This window comes from Heterodontus francisci, chromosome 3 (genome assembly GCF_036365525.1).
Source record: "Heterodontus francisci isolate sHetFra1 chromosome 3, sHetFra1.hap1, whole genome shotgun sequence".
Taxonomy (NCBI): Eukaryota; Metazoa; Chordata; class Chondrichthyes; order Heterodontiformes; family Heterodontidae; genus Heterodontus; species Heterodontus francisci.
Genome location: NC_090373.1, coordinates 135,372,180 through 135,393,648, shown reverse-complemented (window position 1 = coordinate 135,393,648; position 21,469 = coordinate 135,372,180). Strand labels below are relative to the sequence as shown.

The 21,469-nt window shown below is 46.6% G+C and overlaps 1 protein-coding gene across 2 annotated transcripts; it reads right to left on the bottom strand.

The window, feature by feature from the left end:
* Positions 1-2,225: 2,225 nt before the first annotated feature.
* On the bottom strand, positions 2,226-21,438 carry mtfr2 (mitochondrial fission regulator 2). 2 transcript variants are annotated; one of them, XM_068018803.1, is made up of 8 exons: positions 21,367-21,438; positions 15,314-15,458; positions 14,695-14,799; positions 8,789-8,907; positions 6,984-7,192; positions 5,552-5,840; positions 5,284-5,464; positions 2,226-2,815 (listed from the first exon to the last, which is right to left on the bottom strand). In XM_068018803.1, exons 2-8 carry the CDS (start codon positions 15,374-15,376, stop codon positions 2,774-2,776), a joined length of 1,008 nt encoding a protein of 335 aa, XP_067874904.1. In that variant the 5' UTR covers positions 15,377-15,458; positions 21,367-21,438; the 3' UTR covers positions 2,226-2,773. The 2 variants fall into 2 exon arrangements, with proteins under 2 accessions (XP_067874904.1, XP_067874903.1); XM_068018802.1 differs by having other exon boundaries at positions 21,297-21,383.
* Between the last annotated feature and the right edge of the window lie 31 nt (positions 21,439-21,469).

Here is a 21,469-nt window from a genome sequence, read left to right as displayed (position 1 = left end):
CATCATTGCTAGTTGCAAGATACATCCTCACTTCCCACATGGTGAAATGCAGTCCTTCCCACAACAAGTGAAACACTTGTACAATGTACATGCAAGTAGAAATGGGTGGAAATAGATCCACTTGGAACATTGGAAGCAACAGGCAGTTTGGAACTCTTTCCTGAGAATCTGATCTGCCCAGACAACCCCACCTACACACCCATAGTGGCCTCTGAGGATGTTGACAAATACATGAATAGGAAGGGAAGAGAGGGATATGGGCCCCGGAAGTGCAGAAGGTGTTAGTTTAGGCAGGCATCAAGATCGGCGCAGGCTTGGAGGGCCGAATGGCCTGTTCCTGTGTTGTACTGTTCTTTGTTTGAGTGAGGAGGGGCAGGTAGGCCTCCCGGAGCCTCCCGCTCAATTTTACGGCACCCCGATCCGACCCGCTGGGGTGGCGTAAAATTCAGACCATTGTTCTCAAATACCCAGGCAGATTCAACACCAACAGGAGCTGATACAATTACTAACCCACTACCAATGGTAGGTCAGTAATAAACATGGTACCAGAGTGTCCCTTTTATATTACTGTGGAACTATGCTTCAGTCTCAGAAGAGAAGAGTGGAAAGTATTTTAAAAGGGTTATTTTCTTTACATCTTGAACAGGTAAATAACGTGTTTCAGAAATGCTTTAACGTCTCAAATATATTTGAATACTTCACTACCCTAATTGTTGATCACGCTTAACTGTTGTGAAATTCATGTCAGTTTGACAAGAACTCAATGTATTCCATTATATAATGGAAGTCCTACTGTAAGGTGTGAACGAATCCCTTAATTGGCAAACAGTTCACTTTGTTTATCTTTTAATGGTTTGCCTATATTGTGCAATATCTCTACTGGGCACTAGCACGAGGCAGAGCCACAGAAGGGCTGCAGATCATACAGATACCTAAAGCCAAAGCAACTTATGCAAAACTAAGCATTCCTTGCCCTATCCATCAAGTTAGTAATAGCTGAATATATCTGCGGGTGGTATTTGTAGCTCTCCAATGTATCTTTAATTTTATGTGGCAAAAATCAAATAGTGACTACAACGGATCTGTGATGTGCTTCTCTCTTCAAGGGAAAATATCTACGTTGCAGTTAATGTTGGAAGTGCAGGTGCCAAGCGCCCCAACTCCAATAGGTGCAGAATGTATGCCCTGGTTCCTGTGAACTCTAGAATTGGTACTTTAAATTTAGTCAAATCCTTACTTGAATTACAGCCCTTGTATTCTCTCCTAAGGAATGTCTATTATTTTTCCCTGTTGGTGAAACACGAGTGGCCCACTCTGAAGGTGATTGAGGGCAAGTTGGAGTTGAAGTGAGGAGAACTGCTTACTGAACTCTTACGCAATTCCTCCATGAGCATGTTTCATGTCTTCAACTTTATGGTGAGCTGAATCTAATATTTGGAAACCCTGAATATCATTACTTCAAGAGTGGATGCAACCTTTGCTTTAGATTTTGCAAAAGATGCTGTCATTGACTCAACATGCCATACAGGTTTGAGGAGAGATGACATGGATATTACTTGGACAATGTGCATGTTCATAAAATGACAGAACTTCAGTATCAATTTCCAAGCCAATATGAACATGAGAATCCAGAGATCACTGCACCCATCAATATTTGCTGATTCTGAAAATATCAACAGCTGGATTGCTATAAGAAAACATAATTGGCAAAACTTTAAATAAGGAACAACTAGGGCACAGATTACCTCCTAGCTTTGGATAGCTAATTATTCTAAGTGGGGGGGGGGCGGGAGTAGAGGGAGTGGAGCAGCCTTGTCTATACTTATGGATCAGGGAACCTAGTATCTTGCAGTTAGATTCACCCAGTTGACTCATTGCAGGAATGAGCTGGATGTTCTGTTGGTACTTACAAAAAACTCTGCATCTCTTCCACCTGTTAGAAGTCTATACAAATGCATCTTATCCAGGATAAATAAAAGAATCTACTGGGCATCCAGATCAGTATAGGGACTTTGTGAATATAATCCTAGTTTTTTTTGTATTCTGTATCTCCAAAGAGAATACTAAAATTAAAAGCTAAAACGTGTGAATTATCTAATGAAATCCCAAGAAACCTTGCAATAATTATTAAAAGTAACTGATTTCTTCCCACCTCCAAAAATGCAGCTGGCAAGTGAAGCAAAATATTTCAAATGTATTAAACATCCAAACGCAATAGGAGTCAGATAACATTTATATCTTTTTTCTAAAAACAGTGAATGGTAAGTGAAACCGTCATTACAGTTTATTTGATGAATTACACTTTGACATGACTTTGTCTTGTTTAACTGGAAACAAGACTGACGATCTAATTTCTAATAGTTTCAGAATTTACAAGCACAATCCCAAGCTGAAAGTTATACATTAATTAAAAATATTCAATGCCAGCAAAACATCAGCTCAAACTTACCAGGATTGCAGCTTTCACGTTTTAACAATCTGCTATTTTGAAAGAAATATAAATCCTTTAAAAAGGTAGAGTGGTTTCATAATAGCAAAAAGACTAACAAAAACTCACAATTAAAATTTACAATGCCTTGAGTTAGCCTTCTTCTATAAAAATAATTTATCTTCAGTGGATAGCTTACAAATGGGAATTATTGTAAACAAGTATCTATTATTTATGTTCATTACACATGTGCTATTGTCCCAATTCTTTTCCAGAGTATGCAACAGTTAAGAACAGTTGCCAATATTTACATCTGCCAGTTGTAATATTTTACGAGTCTTCAAATTATTTATTTGATTTCTCATGTTTCAGGAGGTGCTGTCCAAACTAGAGGGTAAAGAGAAAAAAAAATTAGTCATAAGACAAAAATGTTGAGGGAAAAGTTTTGCTATCCCTAACTGTGAATGCAATATGCTTATAATCACTGCCTGCAGCACAAAGTAAGCAAGGTCTATTCCAAATGGATACTTTCAGGTTACCCTTGTGTTGCGAATAGTATGTGTTGTAACCTGTCCACTGTCACTACTGCAGTGTTACAACAGTGCAATTTATTTAATCCTACCACTACACTTTCCAAAGGCAGTTGAAGTTGAGGATTGAACTCAAAAGCAGAAAATAGGGAAAATAAAAAATGGAGAATAAGTGCACAGTAAAACATCATTCTACATTGTTTAGTTGTACTATCTTCAAGTTAATACAATGCAATTCAGCAATTGAAAAAGATAGGCATATAAAATGCACCAACCCTCAACTTTAAACCATGAGTATTAGGTTTCTAGGAAAAGTAAATCACATTTTAGATCATCCCTAAAGTAATTCATTACACTCATGTAAATGAGTCCAGCCTATCAACATTAAATCTAGGTGACCGTAAAACAAATTGTAATATTCCAGTGTATACATATCGTTGATATTTTAGTCATCCCGCTGCCCAATCTTGTCTGCCTTCTATTTGTCTGGTTACAGCGTTTTCCCTTGCTCCACTGGCATCAATTACAGGGATGCCTTCAAATAAGCATACAGAACATGTCTGGAAGCCAACTCAGACAGATTCAGTTTGGGAATAAGTATCTGTATACTCAACTAGTGCTCACTTTCCAGGTTTAAATGTCTCCCAATTGGATGGCAACCTCACTGCTGTTTCCCAATATGTCTGTAACTGACAAGTTCAGAAGAGCAGTTTCTTAGTGCAAGGAGAATCCAGAAATACAGGATTATTTCCTGCCAATTCTTTAGGATACTAATTTTCATTCAACTTTTAATGCAGATTCAAGGGAATGTGGAGATGTCTTAACAACATTTATTAATAAATGCACCAAGACAATCCATTACGTGCAGTGTTCATGAGATCAATGTCAATTATATTCGTGAACATAGAACTCATCCAAGGCTCATCTTGCCACTGCTCACAGTAGTCCAAGACTATGCAGAGTTCCTAAAGTACAGTGTATCCCTGTACTTGTAAGGTTAACTACTGGGTGCAATGTCAGTATGTTCTGTGTGCATGTTGTTATGTAAACTTGTTTAATGGTTCTATCAGCTGTTACTAATCATTGCACATGCTCTTTAGTGTCTTTAGGTTGTTAATTACACTCTGGACATTCCCCATGCACAAATACTCATTCCTATTCTCGGTAGACTTTACTTTAATCACTCATCTCATCCAATATTTATTGCAAAGGGGATTTGTTCTCTAGCCACCCTACTGTTCATTCTGTAATTGACATTCCATTCTCACACTCACTGCCACAGTGCTGCAGAGCCTGGTAAGTCACATGTGTGTGTTTTAACCTAACTGAACCCCTACTCTAGCTCAACTACCTACATAATTCTATAGAATGCTAGCTGGCTTGTTTTATTAATTTATAGGTACATATCCACACACCAAGTAGAATTTTTTTTTTTAAATACACAATTTGCATAGATTGGGAGCATCTTGTACTTAAAGTACTCCTAGACTAACCCACTTAATTATGTTTACATCAGGGTTCCCATACTTTCCAAAAAGCCGAGATGACTTGGCAACAGACACTTCTTTCCTATTTTAGTTGGCACTGTTGGAGAATTCCCATACAGAAATAGAAATCAAATAAAACTATTACAGACCACCTAAATATTAATACATTCAGTAATACAACTGCAGTATGAGCAAAAACAAGATGGGTAAACATTTTGATTTTAATTGTCAAATCTTTAAGTTTGAAAATCCTGCATAAAATGCAAATGATAAATACATTGTAATCCATTCTACAGAATACACTTTCAAAACATCTATATAATTTTTAAAAAGTTTAAGAGTAAAAAAAACACTAAGCGTAGATAACACTCAGACCTAGAAACTGTTCCGTACAGAACCTATTTTTCGAGTGCTACTTGGAATAATATGGCAGACAGGAAGCGTACACCTTTCTCCACCTCCGAAACAGATGCTATGCTCTTTGTAAATGCAAATAAGGGTCCTAATTTGAGGCTCCCTTCCCAGGACTGATTTGTCCTGAAGCATCTGGCGCCTATCAAATTTTTATTGGGACAACAAAAAATAATTTAGCCATCAAGCGATCCAAGGTGAAATCTACTGATGGTCTAAATTGCAAAACTTATGTTATCAAAGATCTTTTAAGAGAATTTGCAATATTATTTAGGATGATCTCAACAATTTGGAAGTCTGATTACTGAAGTCAACGGTTTAACTTTCCTTTTTTAAGAACTTGCTTTACTACAAATATGACACAAGAAACATGGACAACCATGCTAGGGAACTTAAATAGTTCATAACTTCACATGAACCAACATACCCTTGAAGTTTCTGGACTTGATAGTGGAGTGAATTCAAAGGGCTGATTTTCGTTATCAGAAGAATCATTCATGTATCTGTATGAAAACTTGCGTTTTAAAGCATCAGCAATCAGTGCTGCTGGATCAGAAACAGATGCCTTTATTGCTGGTTTCTTACCCATGGGCGTTCCTCCAGGTGACCTTTGAAAATAAGATAATGTTATTAAACAATGCCAAATCTCGAAAAATGTGTTCCAGTCCCTTCTGTTTAAAAAGAAAGAAATTTACCTCTCCACTACTCTTAATTTGACATTCTGCAAGTCCTTTAAAACATCCATCATGCTGAAAGGCTTTGAGAATTTTTCAGTTAGCTTTGGTTTGATGGCCACATGACTAGAATTGCTTTTCATAGCTTGGCATTCTCTGACAAGATCTCCAGCTGATGCAGCACTGTTCTCGGTAACTGGCATCGGTGGAGGTGGTGGTGGTGGTGGTGGAGGTGGAGTCATTGATGATTCACGTAAAGCACTAAGTGGTGTGGATGTTAACTTTGGAGGAGGAATGGAGGCAGGAGTACCTGGAATGGGAAAGCCATTTAATCCAATAAATCTAGGAGCAGATTTTGAACAACTAATAATGTTTAAATATTGAAATATAATTCCTAATGAAAATACATACATTTGATGAGATTGTGATTAATTAGCTCCTTAAAACATTGAAAATGAAATATAAAACATCCATAGTAGCTTGGTGCAGTACAGATTTCTGAATTATAATGACTAGAACCAAATTTTAACGTGTTCCTTACTGAGGTTGATGGGAAGAATTCATTTACACAGTCATTTCCTATTTATCCATGTGCTCAAAAATGACAAGAAAATGAGTGTTTGTCTCAACCTGTAAACAAAATTACTGGAATGCAGATTTTAAAGATGCATTTTCTGAAAATCCTATTTTCTTAATGGATTTTTAGTTAAATTAGGTATTTCACCCTATATTTTACCCATTTCACTGAGGAATAGAATAGAATAGAATGGCTGCTCAGCCCATTCCAGTTCATCTATTCCCTCTTAGCATTCAGCTGTATAAATGGTTCCAGCTTTTTCCTATTTCATTGCTGTAAAGCTCATTCCACATGTTGATTACTCATTGTGTGAAGAACTTCCTGATATTAGTTTTAAATTTGGCTTTAATTAATTCTAGCATGTACCTTTTTTTACTGTTATATTTGAATTTGTTGTGGTACTCCAAAATTACCTTTTGTACATCATTTACTAGTTTAGCTACTTCTAAGAGCTCTCGACTTGGCCAGCTTTCAAGGTTAAAAAGCCCAAATTTCTTCAATTTGACCTCATAATCTGACACTAGTCTGGTTATTCTCCTCTGTACCATCTTCAAGATCCAAGTATCTCTTGGGGCCCAGTAACCAGAATTAAAACACAGTATTCAAGATAGTCTAGCCAAAGCATCTCTCTTAAAAAAGTCTTCCATATTTCATGTTACACACACAAAATAAGGATTTCTTTTGCTGCTTTATACAATCCAAATTTGCAAAAACTCTCTTTACCTCTAATATTCATTTTACTTTATCGTCAACAAAAAAAAAATCGAGTATTGGTCAACAGATATTTAACAATCATTGATTACTTCACTGGCGTAAAGCACTCTATATAAATGCAAATCTTTTTTTTTTCCTTTAACTATAAAACTGAGAGAGTACCCGATCTTTGATCCTGCATTGTAATAATCATAGCAATTTGAGACCTCAGACGAGACAACTCATCTTCAAGTTGAGAGATTTTGTTCAAGGCATTTTCGTTTGATGCACCAAGATCCCAAGTATTATTCCAGCTTTTTAAATGATTTCCAGAAGACATTGGCCTGCAATATTCTTGCATCTGTTCAATTTTGACAGGGCGAACTTCATTCCTGGAAAAAAAAAATACCAAAATTCAACCTCAACATTGCACAAGTCAGATTTTTAAAATTGTCTTTCCCAATTTTGTCTTGAATAGAATCACAGAATAATACAGTGCAGAAGAGGCCCATCGAGTCTGCACTGATGCATTAAAAAACCTGACCTGTCTACCTAATCCCATTTGCCAGCACTTGGCCCATAGCCTTGAATGTTATGACGTGCCAAGTGCTCATCCAGGTACTTTTTAAAAGGATGTGAGGCAACCTGCCTCTACCACCCTCCCAGACAGGGCATTCCAGACCATCACCACCCTCTGGGTAAAAAAGTTCTTCCTCAAATCCCCCTTAAACCTCCCACCCCTCACCTTAAACTTGTGACCCCTCGTAACTGACCCTTCAACTAAGGGGAACAGCTGCTCCCTACCCACCCTGTCCATGCCCCTCAATCTTGTGCACCTCGATCAGGTCACCCCTCAGTCTTCTCTGCTCTAGCGAAAACAACCCAAGCCTATCCAACCTCTTTTCATAGCTTAAATGTTCCATCCCAGGCAACATCCTGGTGAATCGCCTCTGCACCCCCTCCAATGCAATCACATCCTTCCTATAATGTGGCGACCAGAATTGCACACAGTACCCCAGCTGTAGCCTTACCAAAGTTCTGTACAACTCCAACATGACCTCCCTGCTTTTGTAATCTATGCCTCGATTGATAAAAGGCAAGTGTCCCATATGCCTTTTTCACCACCCTATTGACCTGCCCTTCTAACTTCAGAGATCTATGGACAAACACGCCAAGGTCCCTTTGTTCCTCGGAACTTCCCAGTGTCATTGAATACTTCCGTGTCACATTAGGTTTCACAGGTCGGCGCAACATCGAGGGCCGAAGGGCCTGTACTGCGCTGTAATGTTCTAATTCTAACTACTCCTTCCAAAGTGTATCACCTCACACTTTTCAGCGTTAAATTCCATCTGCCACTTTTCTGCCCATTTGACCATCCCGTATATATATTCCTGTAACCTAAGACACTCCACCTCACTGTTAACCACTCGGCCAATCTTTGTGTCATCCGCGAACTTAGTGATCCTACCCCCCACATAGTCATCTGTGTCGTTTATAGAATAGAATGCTCCAACTACTCCACAGCCTTTATTAGTACTGCACGGTGTTAAGTTAGACCCTGTTAACACATTTTACTGTAAGTAGACTGTAAGATGATATTGTTGTTTTCTGATGATATTGCTTGTGCTGTTTTTAAATTAACTATTGCACTAAATCAGATATAGAGCAGACCTTTTTGTTCACTCCAGTTTTGTGTAATTGGATCACACATCAGTCACTAAATGCTCTGGGTGGGGATGAGCCCTATTTCAGAAAGATGCAGTTTATTTTGTAAGCATGCTTTGCAATGGCACAGAATTCGTTTTTTGTGATTTCATTTTTTAAATTGTTTGTTATATTGACTTGCATTGGTAAACAAATTCTACAAACCCACAAAAAACTGGCAGCACATTCTCAGCGGCAATGAGTGACCACATATAACTAAGTGTTTATTAACCTCTCAAATTAAAATAGAAAAAAAAATCTAAAGCTCGGGTATGCATACATACCTAAATTTAGTGAAAATTTCACCTTCGTCATCAGCAATCCATGGTACGTCAGCCAGAGATAGAACCATAGGTTTATGGTTATATTTACATGAATCAGGCACTCTTAATCCTGCTAAGAGCTATAAAAAGGCAAAAAGAGACATTGACGACACTAAATTATTCAATGTATAAATATTTACAAACAAGATGCATAAAGGTAACTAGAGATAGATTTCAAAAAGGATCAGTGAGTAATAAATACGCACACAATAATTGAAATCAAATTAGTGAGTTTGACAGAAGTAAAGGCTTCAAATTAGACACTGATCTATAAAAGCTCACTTCCTGGTGAGCTGTATGGAGACATAGTCAGTTTCTTATCTATAACTCGGTCAAATGCAAAGGGCAGTAATTTTTGGTTACCTTTGGGACAGATAGAGGAGCAGATACGTAGGCAAATCTCAGAGAGGCGTAAAAATAATAGGGTAATAATAGTAGGGGATTTCAACTTCCCCAATATCAACTGGTATAGTCTTAGTGCAAAAGGCTTAAAGGGGGCGGAATTCTTAAAATGCATACAGGAGAGCTTTTTGAGCCAGTATGTAGAAAGTCCTGCGACAGAAGGGGTAGTCCTGGACCGAATCCTAGGGAATGAAGCCGGACACGTGGTAGAAGAGGCAGTGGGGGAGCATTTCGGGGATAGTGACCATAACTCTAAGATTTAAGGTAGTTATCGCAAAGGACAAAGATGGACTGAAAATAAACGTACTGAATTGGGGGAAGGCCGATTTTATGATAAAACAGGAGCTGGCCAAAGTGCACTGGGAGCAGCTACTTGTAGGAAAGTCAACATCAGTGGGAGTCAAAGAGGAAATAGTGAAAGTTCAGAGCCAACATGTACCCATTAAGGTGAAGGGTAGGACTAACAAGTCCAGGGAACTCTGGATGTCAAGGGATATAGAGGATTGGAGCAGTTAAAAAAACAAAAGAGCCTTATGGCAGATTCAGAGTGCTGAAAACAGTGGAGAAACTACAGGAGTATATAAAGTGTAGCGGGGTACTTAAAAAAGTAATTAGGAGAGAGAAGAGGGGACATGAAAAAACACTGGCGGGCAAAATAAAGGAAAATCTTAAGGCATTTTATAAGTATATTAAGGGCAACAGGATAACCAGGAAAAGAGCAGGGCCCATTAGGGACCAAAGTGGCAATGTGTGTGTGGAGCCGGAGGACATAGGTAAGGTTTTAAATGATTACTTTTCATCTGTGTTCACTATGGAGAAGGACAATGTAGGTGTAGAGATCAGGGAGGGGGACTGTGATATTACTTGAACATATTAGCATTGAAAGGGAGGAGGTATCAGCTGTTTTAGTGGGCTTAAAAGTGGATAAATCCCCAGGCCCAGATGAGATGTATCCCAGGCTGTTATGTGAGGCAAGGGAGGAGATTACAGGGCCTCTGACACAAATTTTCAAATCCTCTCTGGCCACAGGAGAGGTACCAGAGGATTGGAGGACAGCGAATGTGGGACCATTATTTAAGAAGGGTAGAGGGATAAACCAGGTAATTACAGGCCAGTGAATCTAGCATCAGTGGTGGGAAAATATTGGGAAAAAATTCTGAGGGACAGGATTAATCTCCACTTGGAAAGGCAGGGATTAATCAGGGATAGTCAGCATGGCTTTGTCGGGGAAACTGTGTCTGACTAATGATTGAATTTTTTGAGGCAGTGACGAAATGCGTAGATAAGGGTAAAGCAGTTGATGTGGTCTACATGGACTTCAGTAAGGCTTTTGATATGGTCCCGCATGGGAGATCGGTTAAGAAGGTAATGAGCCCATGGGATCCAGGGCAATTTGGAAAATTGGATCCAAAACTGGCTTAGTGGCAGGAGGCAGAGGGTAATGGTCGAAGGTTGTTTTTGCGAGTGGAAGCCTGTGACCAGTGGTGTACCGCAGGAATCGGTGCTGGGACCCTTGCTGTTTGTTGTGTACATTAACGATTTAGATGCGAATATAGGAGGTATGATCAGTAAGTTCGCAGATGACACAAAAATTGATGGTGTCGTAAAGTGAGGAGGAAAGCCTTAGATTACAGGACGATATAGATGGGCTGGTAAGATGGGCGGAGCAGTGGCAAATGGAATTTAATCTGGAGAAGTGCGAGGTGATGCATTTTGGGAGGACTAACAAGGCAAGGGAACATACAATGGATGAAAGGACCCTAGGAAGTACAGAGGGTCAGAAGGACCTTGGTGTACTTGTCCATAGATTACTGACGGCAGCAGCACAGGTAGATAAGGTGGTTGGAAAAGCATATGGGATACTTGTCTTTATTAGCCAAGGCATAGAATAAGAGCAGGGAGGTTATGATGGAGCTGTATAAAATGCTAGTTAGATCACAGATGGAGTACTGTGTACAGTTCTGGGCACCACACTACAGGAAGGATGTGATTGCACTGGAGAGGGTGCAGAGGAGATTCACCAGCCTGGGCTGGAGCATTTCAGCTAAAGAGAGACTGAAAAGGCTGGGGTTGTTTTCCTTAGAGCAGACATGGCTCAGGTATACAAAATTATGAGTGGCATTGATAGGTTAGTTTAGAGATACAGCACTGAAACAGGCCCTTTGGCCCACCGAGTCTGTGCCGACCATCAACCACCCATTTATACTAATCCTACACTAATCCCATATTCCTATCACATCCCCACCTGTCCCTATATATTTCCCTACCACCTACCTATACTAGGGGCAATTTATAATGGCCAATTAACCTAGCAACCTGCAAGTCTTTGGTATGTGGGAGGAAACCGGAGCACCCGGAGGAAACCCACGCAGACACAGGGAGAACTTGCAGACTCCGCACAGGCAGTACCCAGAATCGAACCCGGGTCCCTGGAGCTGTGAGGCTGCGGTGCTAACCACTATGCCGCCCCACAGTCCACAGCTTCCACAGTCCTCTGGGGTAGAGAATTCCAAAGATTCACAACCCACTGAGTAAAGAAATTTCTCCTCATCTCTGTCCTAAGTGGCTTCCCCCTTATTTTGAAATTGTGTCCCCCGGTTCTTGACTCCCCAACTAGGGGAAACATCTTATCTACATCTACCCTGTCTACCCCTTTAAGTATTTTGTAGGTTTCAATGACATCACCGCTCATTCTTCGAAACTCTGGAGAATACAGCCCCAATCTTTCTTCAAAGGACAGTCCCGCCATCCTGGGAACAAGTCTGGTGAACCTTCGCTGCACACCCTCTATGGCAATAATATCCTTCCTAAGGTAAGGAGACCAAAACCACACACACTACGCCAGGTGCAGTCTAACCAAGATTCGATACAATTGAAGCAAGACTTCACTACTCCTGTAGTTGATAAAGGCTAACATACCATTAGCCTTCTAAATTGCTTGCTGCACCTGCATGTTAGCTTTCAGTGACTTATTGACAAGTACACCCAGGTCCCTTTGTACATCTACACTTTCTAACCTATCATTTAAGAAATATGCTGCACATCTATTCCTCCTACCAAAGTTGATAACCTGGCATTTTTCCACATTATATTCCATCTGCCACGTTCTTGCCCACTCACTAAGTCTTTCCAAATCCACTTGAGGCCACTTTGCATATTCCTCTCAAGACACATTCCCCAACTAGTTTTGTGTCACCTGCAAACTTAGAAATACTACATTTCGTCCCCACATCCAAATCATTGATATATATTGTGAACAGCTGGGCCCTAAATCAAAGTCCCCTAAACCTTAGATGTATTTCACACTTTACTCCTACTCCGTTTCCTGTCTGCCAACCAATTTTCTATCCATCACAATACACTACCCCCAATCCCATGTGCTTTAATTTTACACGCTAACCTCTTATGTGGGATTTTGTCGAAAGCCTCCTGAAAGTCCAAATAAACCACATCCACTGGCTCCCCCTCATCAACTCTACTAGTTACATCCTCGAAGAATTCTAGTAGATTTGTCAAGCATAATTTTCCTTTCGTAAATCCATGCTGACTCTGTCCGATTCTACCACTGTTCTCCAAGTGCTCTGCTATAAAATCTTTGATAATGGACTCTGGAATTTTCCCCACTACCGACATCAGGCTGACTGGTCTATAATTCCCTGTTTTCTCTCTATCTCCCTTTTTAAATAGTGGGGTTACATTACCTACCCTCCAATCTGCAGGAACTGTTCCAGAGTCTATAGAACCTTGGAAGATGACCACCAATGCATCCATTATTTCTCGGGCCACTTCCTTAAGTACTCTGGGATGTAGATCATCAGGCCCTGGGGATTTATCGGCCTTTAATCCCATCAATTTCCCCAACACCATTTCTCTACTAACACTGATTTCCTTCAGTTCCTCCCTCTCACTAAACCCCGTGTTCCCCAACATTTCTGGTATGATATTTGTGTCCTCCTTTGTGAAGACAGAACCAAAGTATGCATTTAATTGGTCAGCCATTTCTTTGTTCCCCATAATAAATTCCCCTGTTTCTGACTGTAAGGGACCTACATTTGTCTTCACCAATCTTTTTCTCTGCACATAGCTATAGAAACTTTTACAGTCAATTTTTATGCAAGCTTATTCTCGTACTCTATTTTCCCCTTCTTAATCAATCCCTTGGTCCTCCTTTGCTGAATTCTAAACTGCTCCCAATCCTCAGGTCTGTTGTTTTTTCTGGCGGATTTGTATGCTGAACCAGGAAACTGGTTACTGACCCATCTGCTGGAAACAGGATACAGATTTAAGGTGAATGGCAAAAGAACTAGAGGAAGCATAAGGGAACTTTTTTTTAAAAACACAGCAAGTCATTGTGATTGGGAATGCATGTTTTGAGAGGGTGGTGAAACCAGATTGATGAGTAACTTTCAAAAGAGTTGGATAAATTCTTGAAGGGGAAAAGAAATTACAAGGCTACTGGAAAACCTCCTTACGAAATTGCTGCCTGTGCGCATTAATTGTCAATTAAACGTTCCGTAGAAAGTTAGGGCTCATTTAAGTGTAAATACCTTTTATTGAGGAGATTTACGTTCCTGGAATACCAATCAACCTCTCCAGCCCAGAAAGGGAACAATTTAAATTGTGGAGTTTCATCCCTATCGGTTAGACATTTTTAAAATTTTATATTTAACTTTTTCCTTACTTTTCCTCCATCTCTTTTTTTCTCTCAGTCCAATCTTTCCCTCTCTATCACCTGATTTAACTCTAGTTCACTCATTTCCTTCTCCATTGATACTCTTTTTCAATCATTAAATCTCATTGTTTGAGGAGGTAGTCTATTGGTCCCGACATTAACCAACATTCCAGATGCCCTAATACAAAAGCAAAATACTATAGATGCTGCAAATCTGAAATAAAAACAGAAAATGCTAGAAATACTTAGGTCAGGCAGTATCTGTGGAGAGAGAAACAGAATTAACATTTCAGGTCAATGATCTTTCATCAGAACTGATGAAAGGTCATTGATTGAAACATTAACTGTTTCTAGTAAAGGTTAAGAGGAGACTTGATTCAGGTGTTCAAAATTCTGAGGAGTTTTGATAAGGTAAATCAGGAAAAACTATTTCCACTACTCAGTGAATTATTAACCAGAGCATAGATAGAAAATAAGTAACCTTTTCTTTTGATTGAGAATTTTAAAGATTTTCATAGGGTTACAAGGACATGGAATGCCTGAGCAGTGGAAGCAGAACCTATAACAACTTTTAAAAGGGACATGGATAAATATTTGACGAAATTGTTTTAAATAGCATGTAGATAGGCAAGAAAATGGGATTAATGGCAAGGTCTTCTGGATAGCTGGCAATGGATTAATGGGCCAAGTGGCATACTCCTGTGCAGTAAACATTTATGATTCTAGGAGGTATGCAATCATCCAGCAAATATATATCCACTTGTTTTCATCCATTAACTTAATTTTCTCTGACCTGAACGCAGACCCTGGGCCAAAGATTTAATGGAAGTGATGATCCTATCCTTCGAACAATACTACGCGTCTGTCCATATGGTTTGCTTTGCCATAGTGGTATGAGCTATTTTTTAAAAAAAATTAGCATGAATAGCTTAACATGAATAACTATACAACATTTTTGTTTTAACAGCAAAATATAAAAAAGTACTGTAAAGTTTAACAGCAGTGATCTTGCCTTTTAGCAAGAAGAATTTTTTTCAAACTGCCCATTTTAAAATTGTTATATGACATTATTTTAAAGTTAGATTTATGACCAGACACTACCGAGCAATATTCATTCAGACTTAAATGGTGTGATCAAGTCAGTTCTACTTCACTTCTTTACATTGACAATGTTAACATCTATTTCTTTCACCCATGTCTAAAAATATTTCAGTCTGCTATAACACTTGTGTACAGTTCTGCAGACACAGAATTGAATTTTAGGTGTGCAACTTTGGTGGGAAGCTGTGTATCTCGCACTGTAAACACAAATGAACAAGAAGAAAATGGCAACTGTTTTAATAAGGGTTGAAAAATAACTCTGTCCAAGCCCCACTTATAATCAAGAGACAGCACAAGAACTGTGAACTTACCAAATCAGATGATATCCCAAAGTACTCTAGTAGTTCAGAAATAAAATATAGCAGGCGAGACATGAGATGATTTAGTGTAGTCACCGCAGCACAAGAACATTGCTCTGTTCACATTTAATCATATGAACCAATTTAGGATAAAATTCTATGAAGGAGGAAAAGAGTAATTTATAAATAGAACTTCAGGTGATAACCAAATTGCAGCAAGACAATTGTGGCAATAGTTTCCCGATTTTGAAAATCACATGCCAATGTTTGGAAGGACTCACTTCTAAATTTGCCTTTTTAAGCATATTAAGCCCTGACGAAACATTTTTAACCATACAATTCAGCCACACTCAAATTTCCCTTGAAACTCGCAGTTCTGAGACAAAAGAACCAGTAAGCACCATCCATCGCATTATAACAACCCCAAACTCTGATCTTCACACTATTAAAAAATAAGAACTAAAATACTGTACCTCATACACAATGAGACATTACACATCACTAATGCCAGCTGGCAATACTTATACAGCAGCAAGTGTATAACTTAAAAGAGGAAGGGTAGTCTAAGGGTCACACTTTTTATTCAAAGTAGTCCCCATTTTACAAGAAAATAATGAAATATTTTTAACTTTTTATTTTCAACATATTAATTTTATATTTGTCATGAAGACCCAGAGTTAGGTGTCCCCTTGTTCCAGTGACAATTACAGTCACCCTGGAAGATCCTATTTCAAATAGGAGAAAGTACAAATTCAAACCAGACTGACAGCCAATCTTGAGATGTACTGATCTTTGCTCCACTCCCCCTCTACCCCCTCTCAATACACCCCTACCCCCCTCCTATAACCCTCCTCCCTCCGCCCCTACCCTCACACCTATACCCCTCCCTCCACCACTCCCAATACACCCCTACCCCTCTAACCCCTCCCCTCCTCAATATACCCCCATCCCTACCCCCTCCCCACACCACTATCCCTCCCTACCCCCACCCCCTCTAACCCCACCCCTGCCCCTCTACCACTCCCCCCCACCACCTCTACCCCCATCCCCTCCCCCCTCCCCCACCACCCTCCCTTAACCCCCACCACCTCTCCCCTCACCTCCCTTAACCCCCACCCCTCCCTTCACACCCACCTCACACCTCTCCACCCTACCCCCCCTCCACCCCACACCTCTCCACCCCACCCCACACCTCCCCACCCTAGACCTCTCCACCCCCTCCCCCACACCACCACCCTCCCTTAACCCCCACCCCTCTCCAGCTCTCTTCTCCACCCCCTCCCCTCTTCTCCACCCCCTCCCCTCTTCTCCACCCCCTCCCCTCCCCTCTTCTCCACCCCCTCCCCCACACCACCACCCTCCCTTAACCCCCACCCCTCTCCAGCTCTCTTCTCCACCCCCTCCTCCTCTTCTCCACCCCCTCCCCTCCTCCACCCCCTCCCCTCCCCTCCTCCTCTTCTCCACCCCCTCCCCTCCTCCTCTTCTCCACCCCCTCCTCTCCTCCTCTTCTCCACCCCCTCCTCTCCTCCTCTTCTCCACCCCCTCCTCTCCTCCTCTTCTCCACCCCCTCCTCCTCTTCTCCACCCCCTCCCCTCCTCCACCCCCTCCTCCTCTTCTCCACCCCCTCCCCCTCTTCTCCACCCCCTCCCCTTCTCCACCCCCTCCCCTCCTCCACCCCCTCCCCTCCTCCACCCCCTCCCCTCCTCCACCCCCTCCCCTCCTCCACCCCCTCCCCTCCTCCACCCCCTCCCCTCCTCCACCCCCTCCCCTCCCCTCCTCCTCTTCTCCACCCCCTCCCCTCCTCCACCCCCTCCCCTCCTCCACCCCCTCCCCTCCTCCTCTTCTCCACCCCCTCCCCTCCTCCACCCCCTCCCCTCCTCCTCTTCTCACAACCATCCACATCACCATCCATCCACCCATCCACTCCACACCTCTCCACTCATCCACCACCATCTTCAAAAATCCAAATTCCACAACCCACCTCCACCCCCCTCCCCTCCTCTTCTTCTCCACCCCCTCCCCCTCCTCCACCCCCTCCCCTCCTCTTCTTCTCCACCCCCTCCCCTCCTCCACCCCCTCCCCTCCTCCACCCCCTCCCCCCCTCTTCTCCACCCCCTCCCCCTCTTCTCCACCCCCTCCCCTCCCCTCCTCCTCTTCTCCACCCCCTCCCCTCCCCTCCTCCTCTTCTCCACCCCCTCCCCTCCCCTCCTCCTCTTCTCCACCCCCTCCCCTCCCCTCCTCCTCTTCTCCACCCCCTCCCCTCCCCTCCTCCTCTTCTCCACCCCCTCCCCTCCCCTCCTCCTCTTCTCCACCCCCTCCCCTCCCCTCCTCCTCTTCTCCACCCCCTCCCCTCCCCTCCTCCTCTTCTCCACCCCCTCCCCTCCCCTCCTCCTCTTCTCCTCCCCTCCTCCTCTTCTCCACCCCCTCCCCTCCCCTCCTCCTCTTCTCCACCCCTCCTCCTCTTCTCCACCCCCTCCCCTCCCCTCCTCCTCTTCTCCACCCCCTCCCCTCCCCTCCTCCTCCCCCTCCCCTCCCCCTCTTCTCCACCCCCTCCCCTCCCCTCCTCCTCCCCCTCTTCTCCACCCCCTCCCCTCCCCTCCTCCTCCCCCTCTTCTCCACCCCCTCCCCTCCCCTCCTCCTCCCCCTCTTCTCCACCCCCTCCCCTCCCCTCCTCCTCCCCCTCTTCTCCACCCCCTCCCCTCCCCTCCTCCTCCCCCTCTTCTCCACCCCCTCCCCTCCCCTCCTCCTCCCCCTCTTCTCCACCTCTCCACCCCCTCCCCTCCCCTCTCCTCCCCCTCCCCTCCCCCTCTTCTCCACCCCCTCCCCTCCCCTCCTCCTCCCCCTCCCCTCCCCCTCTTCTCCACCCCCTCCCCTCCCCTCCTCCTCCCCCTCCCCTCCCCCTCTTCTCCACCCCCTCCCCTCCCCTCCTCCTCCCCCTCCCCTCCCCCTCTTCTCCACCCCCTCCCCTCCCCTCCTCCTCCCCCTCCCCTCCCCCTCTTCTCCACCCCCTCCCCTCCCCTCCTCTCCACCCCCTCCCCTCCCCCTCTTCTCCACCCCCTCCCCTCCCCTCCTCTCCACCCCCTCCCCTCCCCTCCCCCTCTTCTCCACCCCCTCCCCTCCCCTCCCCCTCTTCTCCACCCCCTCCCCTCCCCTCCCCCTCTTCTCCACCCCCTCCCCTCCCCTCCCCCTCTTCTCCACCCCCTCCCCTCCCCTCCCCCTCTTCTCCACCCCCTCCCCTCCCCTCCTCCTCTTCTCCACCCCCTCCCCCTCTTCTCCACCCCCTCCCCTCCCCTCCCCCTCTTCTCCACCCCCTCCCCTCCCCTCCCCCTCTTCTCCACCCCCTCCCCTCCCCTCCCCCTCTTCTCCACCCCCTCCCCTCCCCTCCTCCTCTTCTCCACCCCCTCCCCTCCCCTCCTCCTCTTCTCCACCCCCTCCCCTCCCCTCCTCCTCTTCTCCACCCCCTCCCCTCCCCTCCTCCTCTTCTCCACCCCCTCCCCTCCCCTCCTCCTCTTCTCCACCCCCTCCCCTCCCCTCCTCCTCTTCTCCACCCCCTCCCCTCCCCTCCTCCTCTTCTCCACCCCCTCCCCTCCCCTCCTCCTCTTCTCCACCCCCTCCCCTCCCCTCCTCCTCTTCTCCACCCCCTCCCCTCCCCTCCTCCTCTTCTCCACCCCCTCCCCTCCCCTCCTCCTCTTCTCCACCCCCTCCCCTCCCCTCCTCCTCTTCTCCACCCCCTCCCCTCCCCTCCTCCTCTTCTCCACCCCCTCCCCTCCCCTCCTCCTCTTCTCCACCCCCTCCCCTCCCCTCCTCCTCTTCTCCACCCCCTCCCCTCCCCTCCTCCTCTTCTCCACCCCCTCCCCTCCCCTCCTCCTCTTCTCCACCCCCTCCCCTCCCCTCCTCCTCTTCTCCACCCCCTCCCCTCCCCTCCTCCTCTTCTCCACCCCCTCCCCTCCCCTCCTCCTCTTCTCCACCCCCTCCCCTCCCCTCCTCCTCTTCTCCACCCCCTCCCCTCCCCTCCTCCTCTTCTCCACCCCCTCCCCTCCCCTCCTCCTCTTCTCCACCCCCTCCCCTCCCCTCCTCCTCTTCTCCACCCCCTCCCCTCCCCTCCTCCTCTTCTCCACCCCCTCCCCTCCCCTCCTCCTCTTCTCCACCCCCTCCCCTCCCCTCCTCCTCTTCTCCACCCCCTCCCCTCCCCTCCTCCTCTTCTCCACCCCCTCCCCTCCCCTCCTCCTCTTCTCCACCCCCTCCCCTCCCCTCCTCCTCTTCTCCACCCCCTCCCCTCCCCTCCTCCTCTTCTCCACCCCCTCCCCTCCCCTCCTCCTCTTCTCCACCCCCTCCCCTCCCCTCCTCCTCTTCTCCACCCCCTCCCCTCCCCTCCTCCTCTTCTCCACCCCCTCCCCTCCCCCCCTCCTCTTCTCCACCCCCTCCCCTCCCCCCCTCCTCTTCTCCACCCCCTCCCCTCCCCCCCTCCTCTTCTCCACCCCCTCCCCTCCCCCCCTCCTCTTCTCCACCCCCTCCCCTCCCCCCCTCCTCTCCTCCACCCCCTCCCCTCCCCTCCTCCTCTCCTCCACCCCCTCCCCTCCCCTCCTCCTCTCCTCCACCCCCTCCCCTCCCCTCCTCCTCTCCTCCACCCCCTCCCCTCCCCTCCTCCTCTCCTCCACCCCCTCCCCTCCCCTCCTCCTCTCCTCCACCCCCTCCCCTCCCCTCCTCCTCTCCTCCACCCCCTCCCCTCCCCTCCTCCTCTCCTCCACCCCCTCCCCTCCTCCTCTTCTCCACCCCCTCCCCTCCTCCTCTTCTCCACCCCCTCCCCTCCTCCTCTTCTCCACCCCCTCCCCTCCCCTCCTCCTCTTCTCCACCCCCTCCCCTCCCCTCCTCCTCTTCTCCACCCCCTCCCCTCCCCTCCTCCTCTTCTCCACCCCCTCCCCTCCCCTCCTCCTCTTCTCCACCCCCTCCCCTCCCCTCCTCCTCTTCTCCACCCCCTCCCCTCCCCTCCTCCTCTTCTCCACCCCCTCCCCTCCCCTCCTCCTCTTCTCCACCCCCTCCCCTCCCCTCCTCCTCTTCTCCACCCCCTCCCCTCCTCCTCTTCTCCACCCCCTCCCCTCCTCTCCACCCCCTCCCCTCCTCTCCACCCCCTCCCCTCTTCTCCACCCCCTCCCCTCTTCTCCACCCCCTCCCCTCCCCCTCTTCTCCACCCCCTCCCCTCCCCCTCTTCTCCACCCCCTCCCCTCCCCCTCTTCTCCACCCCCTCCCCTCCCCCTCTTCTCCACCCCCTCCCCTCCCCCTCTTCTCCACCCCCTCCCCTCCCCCTCTTCTCCACCCCCTCCCCTCCCCCTCTTCTCCACCCCCTCCCCTCCCCCTCTTCTCCACCCCCTCCCCTCCTCCTCTTCTCCACCCCCTCCCCTCCTCCTCTTCTCCACCCCCTCCCCTCCTCCTCTTCTCCACCCCCTCCCCTCCTCCTCTTCTCCACCCCCTCCCCTCCTCCTCTTCTCCACCCCCTCCCCTCCTCCTCTTCTCCACCCCCTCCCCTCCTCCTCTTCTCCACCCCCTCCCCTCCTCTCCACCCCCTCCCCTCCTCCTCTTCTCCACCCCCTCCCCTCCTCCTCTTCTCCACCCCCTCCCCTCCTCTCCACCCCCTCCCCTCCTCCTCTTCTCCACCCCCTCCCCTCCTCCTCTTCTCCACCCCCTCCCCTCCTCCTCTTCTCCACCCCCTCCCCTCCTCCTCTTCTCCACCCCCTCCCCTCCTCCTCTTCTCCACCCCCTCCCCTCCTCCTCTTCTCCACCCCCTCCCCTCCTCCTCTTCTCCACCCCCTCCCCTCCTCCTCTTCTCCACCCCCTCCCCACCCCCTCTCCACACCACCACCCCCTCTCCACACCACCCCTCTCCTGCCTCCCCTACCACCCCCACTCCCTAACGCCCTCTGCCCCTCCCTCTCCCCTGCCCGCTACCGCCCTCTACCCACCTCTCCTCTCGGCTCCCCGCCCAGCACCCCGCACTCACTCAAGACTCATCCGGCTCTTTCTCTTTCTCCCTCCAGCTTCATGGTCCCTTTCCATCCAGTCTCACTCACCCTCTCCTTCACCTCCTGCACTTCTCCAACTACACATTCAAATTTCGTGTGAGTAACCGAAAAGGGGGGGTGTGGCCTTTCAGTAAAGCTTTACATGATTGGT

What these genes read in the sequence shown, in the direction of transcription:
- mtfr2 (XM_068018803.1), bottom strand. Translation starts at nt 15,376, where the DNA reads ATGTCTCGCCTGCTATATTTTATTTCTGAACTACTAGAGTACTTTGGG. An exon ending in GAAATTTTCACTAAATTTAG is followed by an intron (nt 7,193 to 8,788) that starts GTATGTATGCAT and finishes TTTTTTTTCCAG; the next exon opens with GAATGAAGTTCGCCCTGTCA. An exon ending in AAATTAAGAGTAGTGGAGAG is followed by an intron (nt 5,465 to 5,551) that starts GTAAATTTCTTT and finishes TTATTTTCAAAG; the next exon opens with GTCACCTGGAGGAACGCCCA.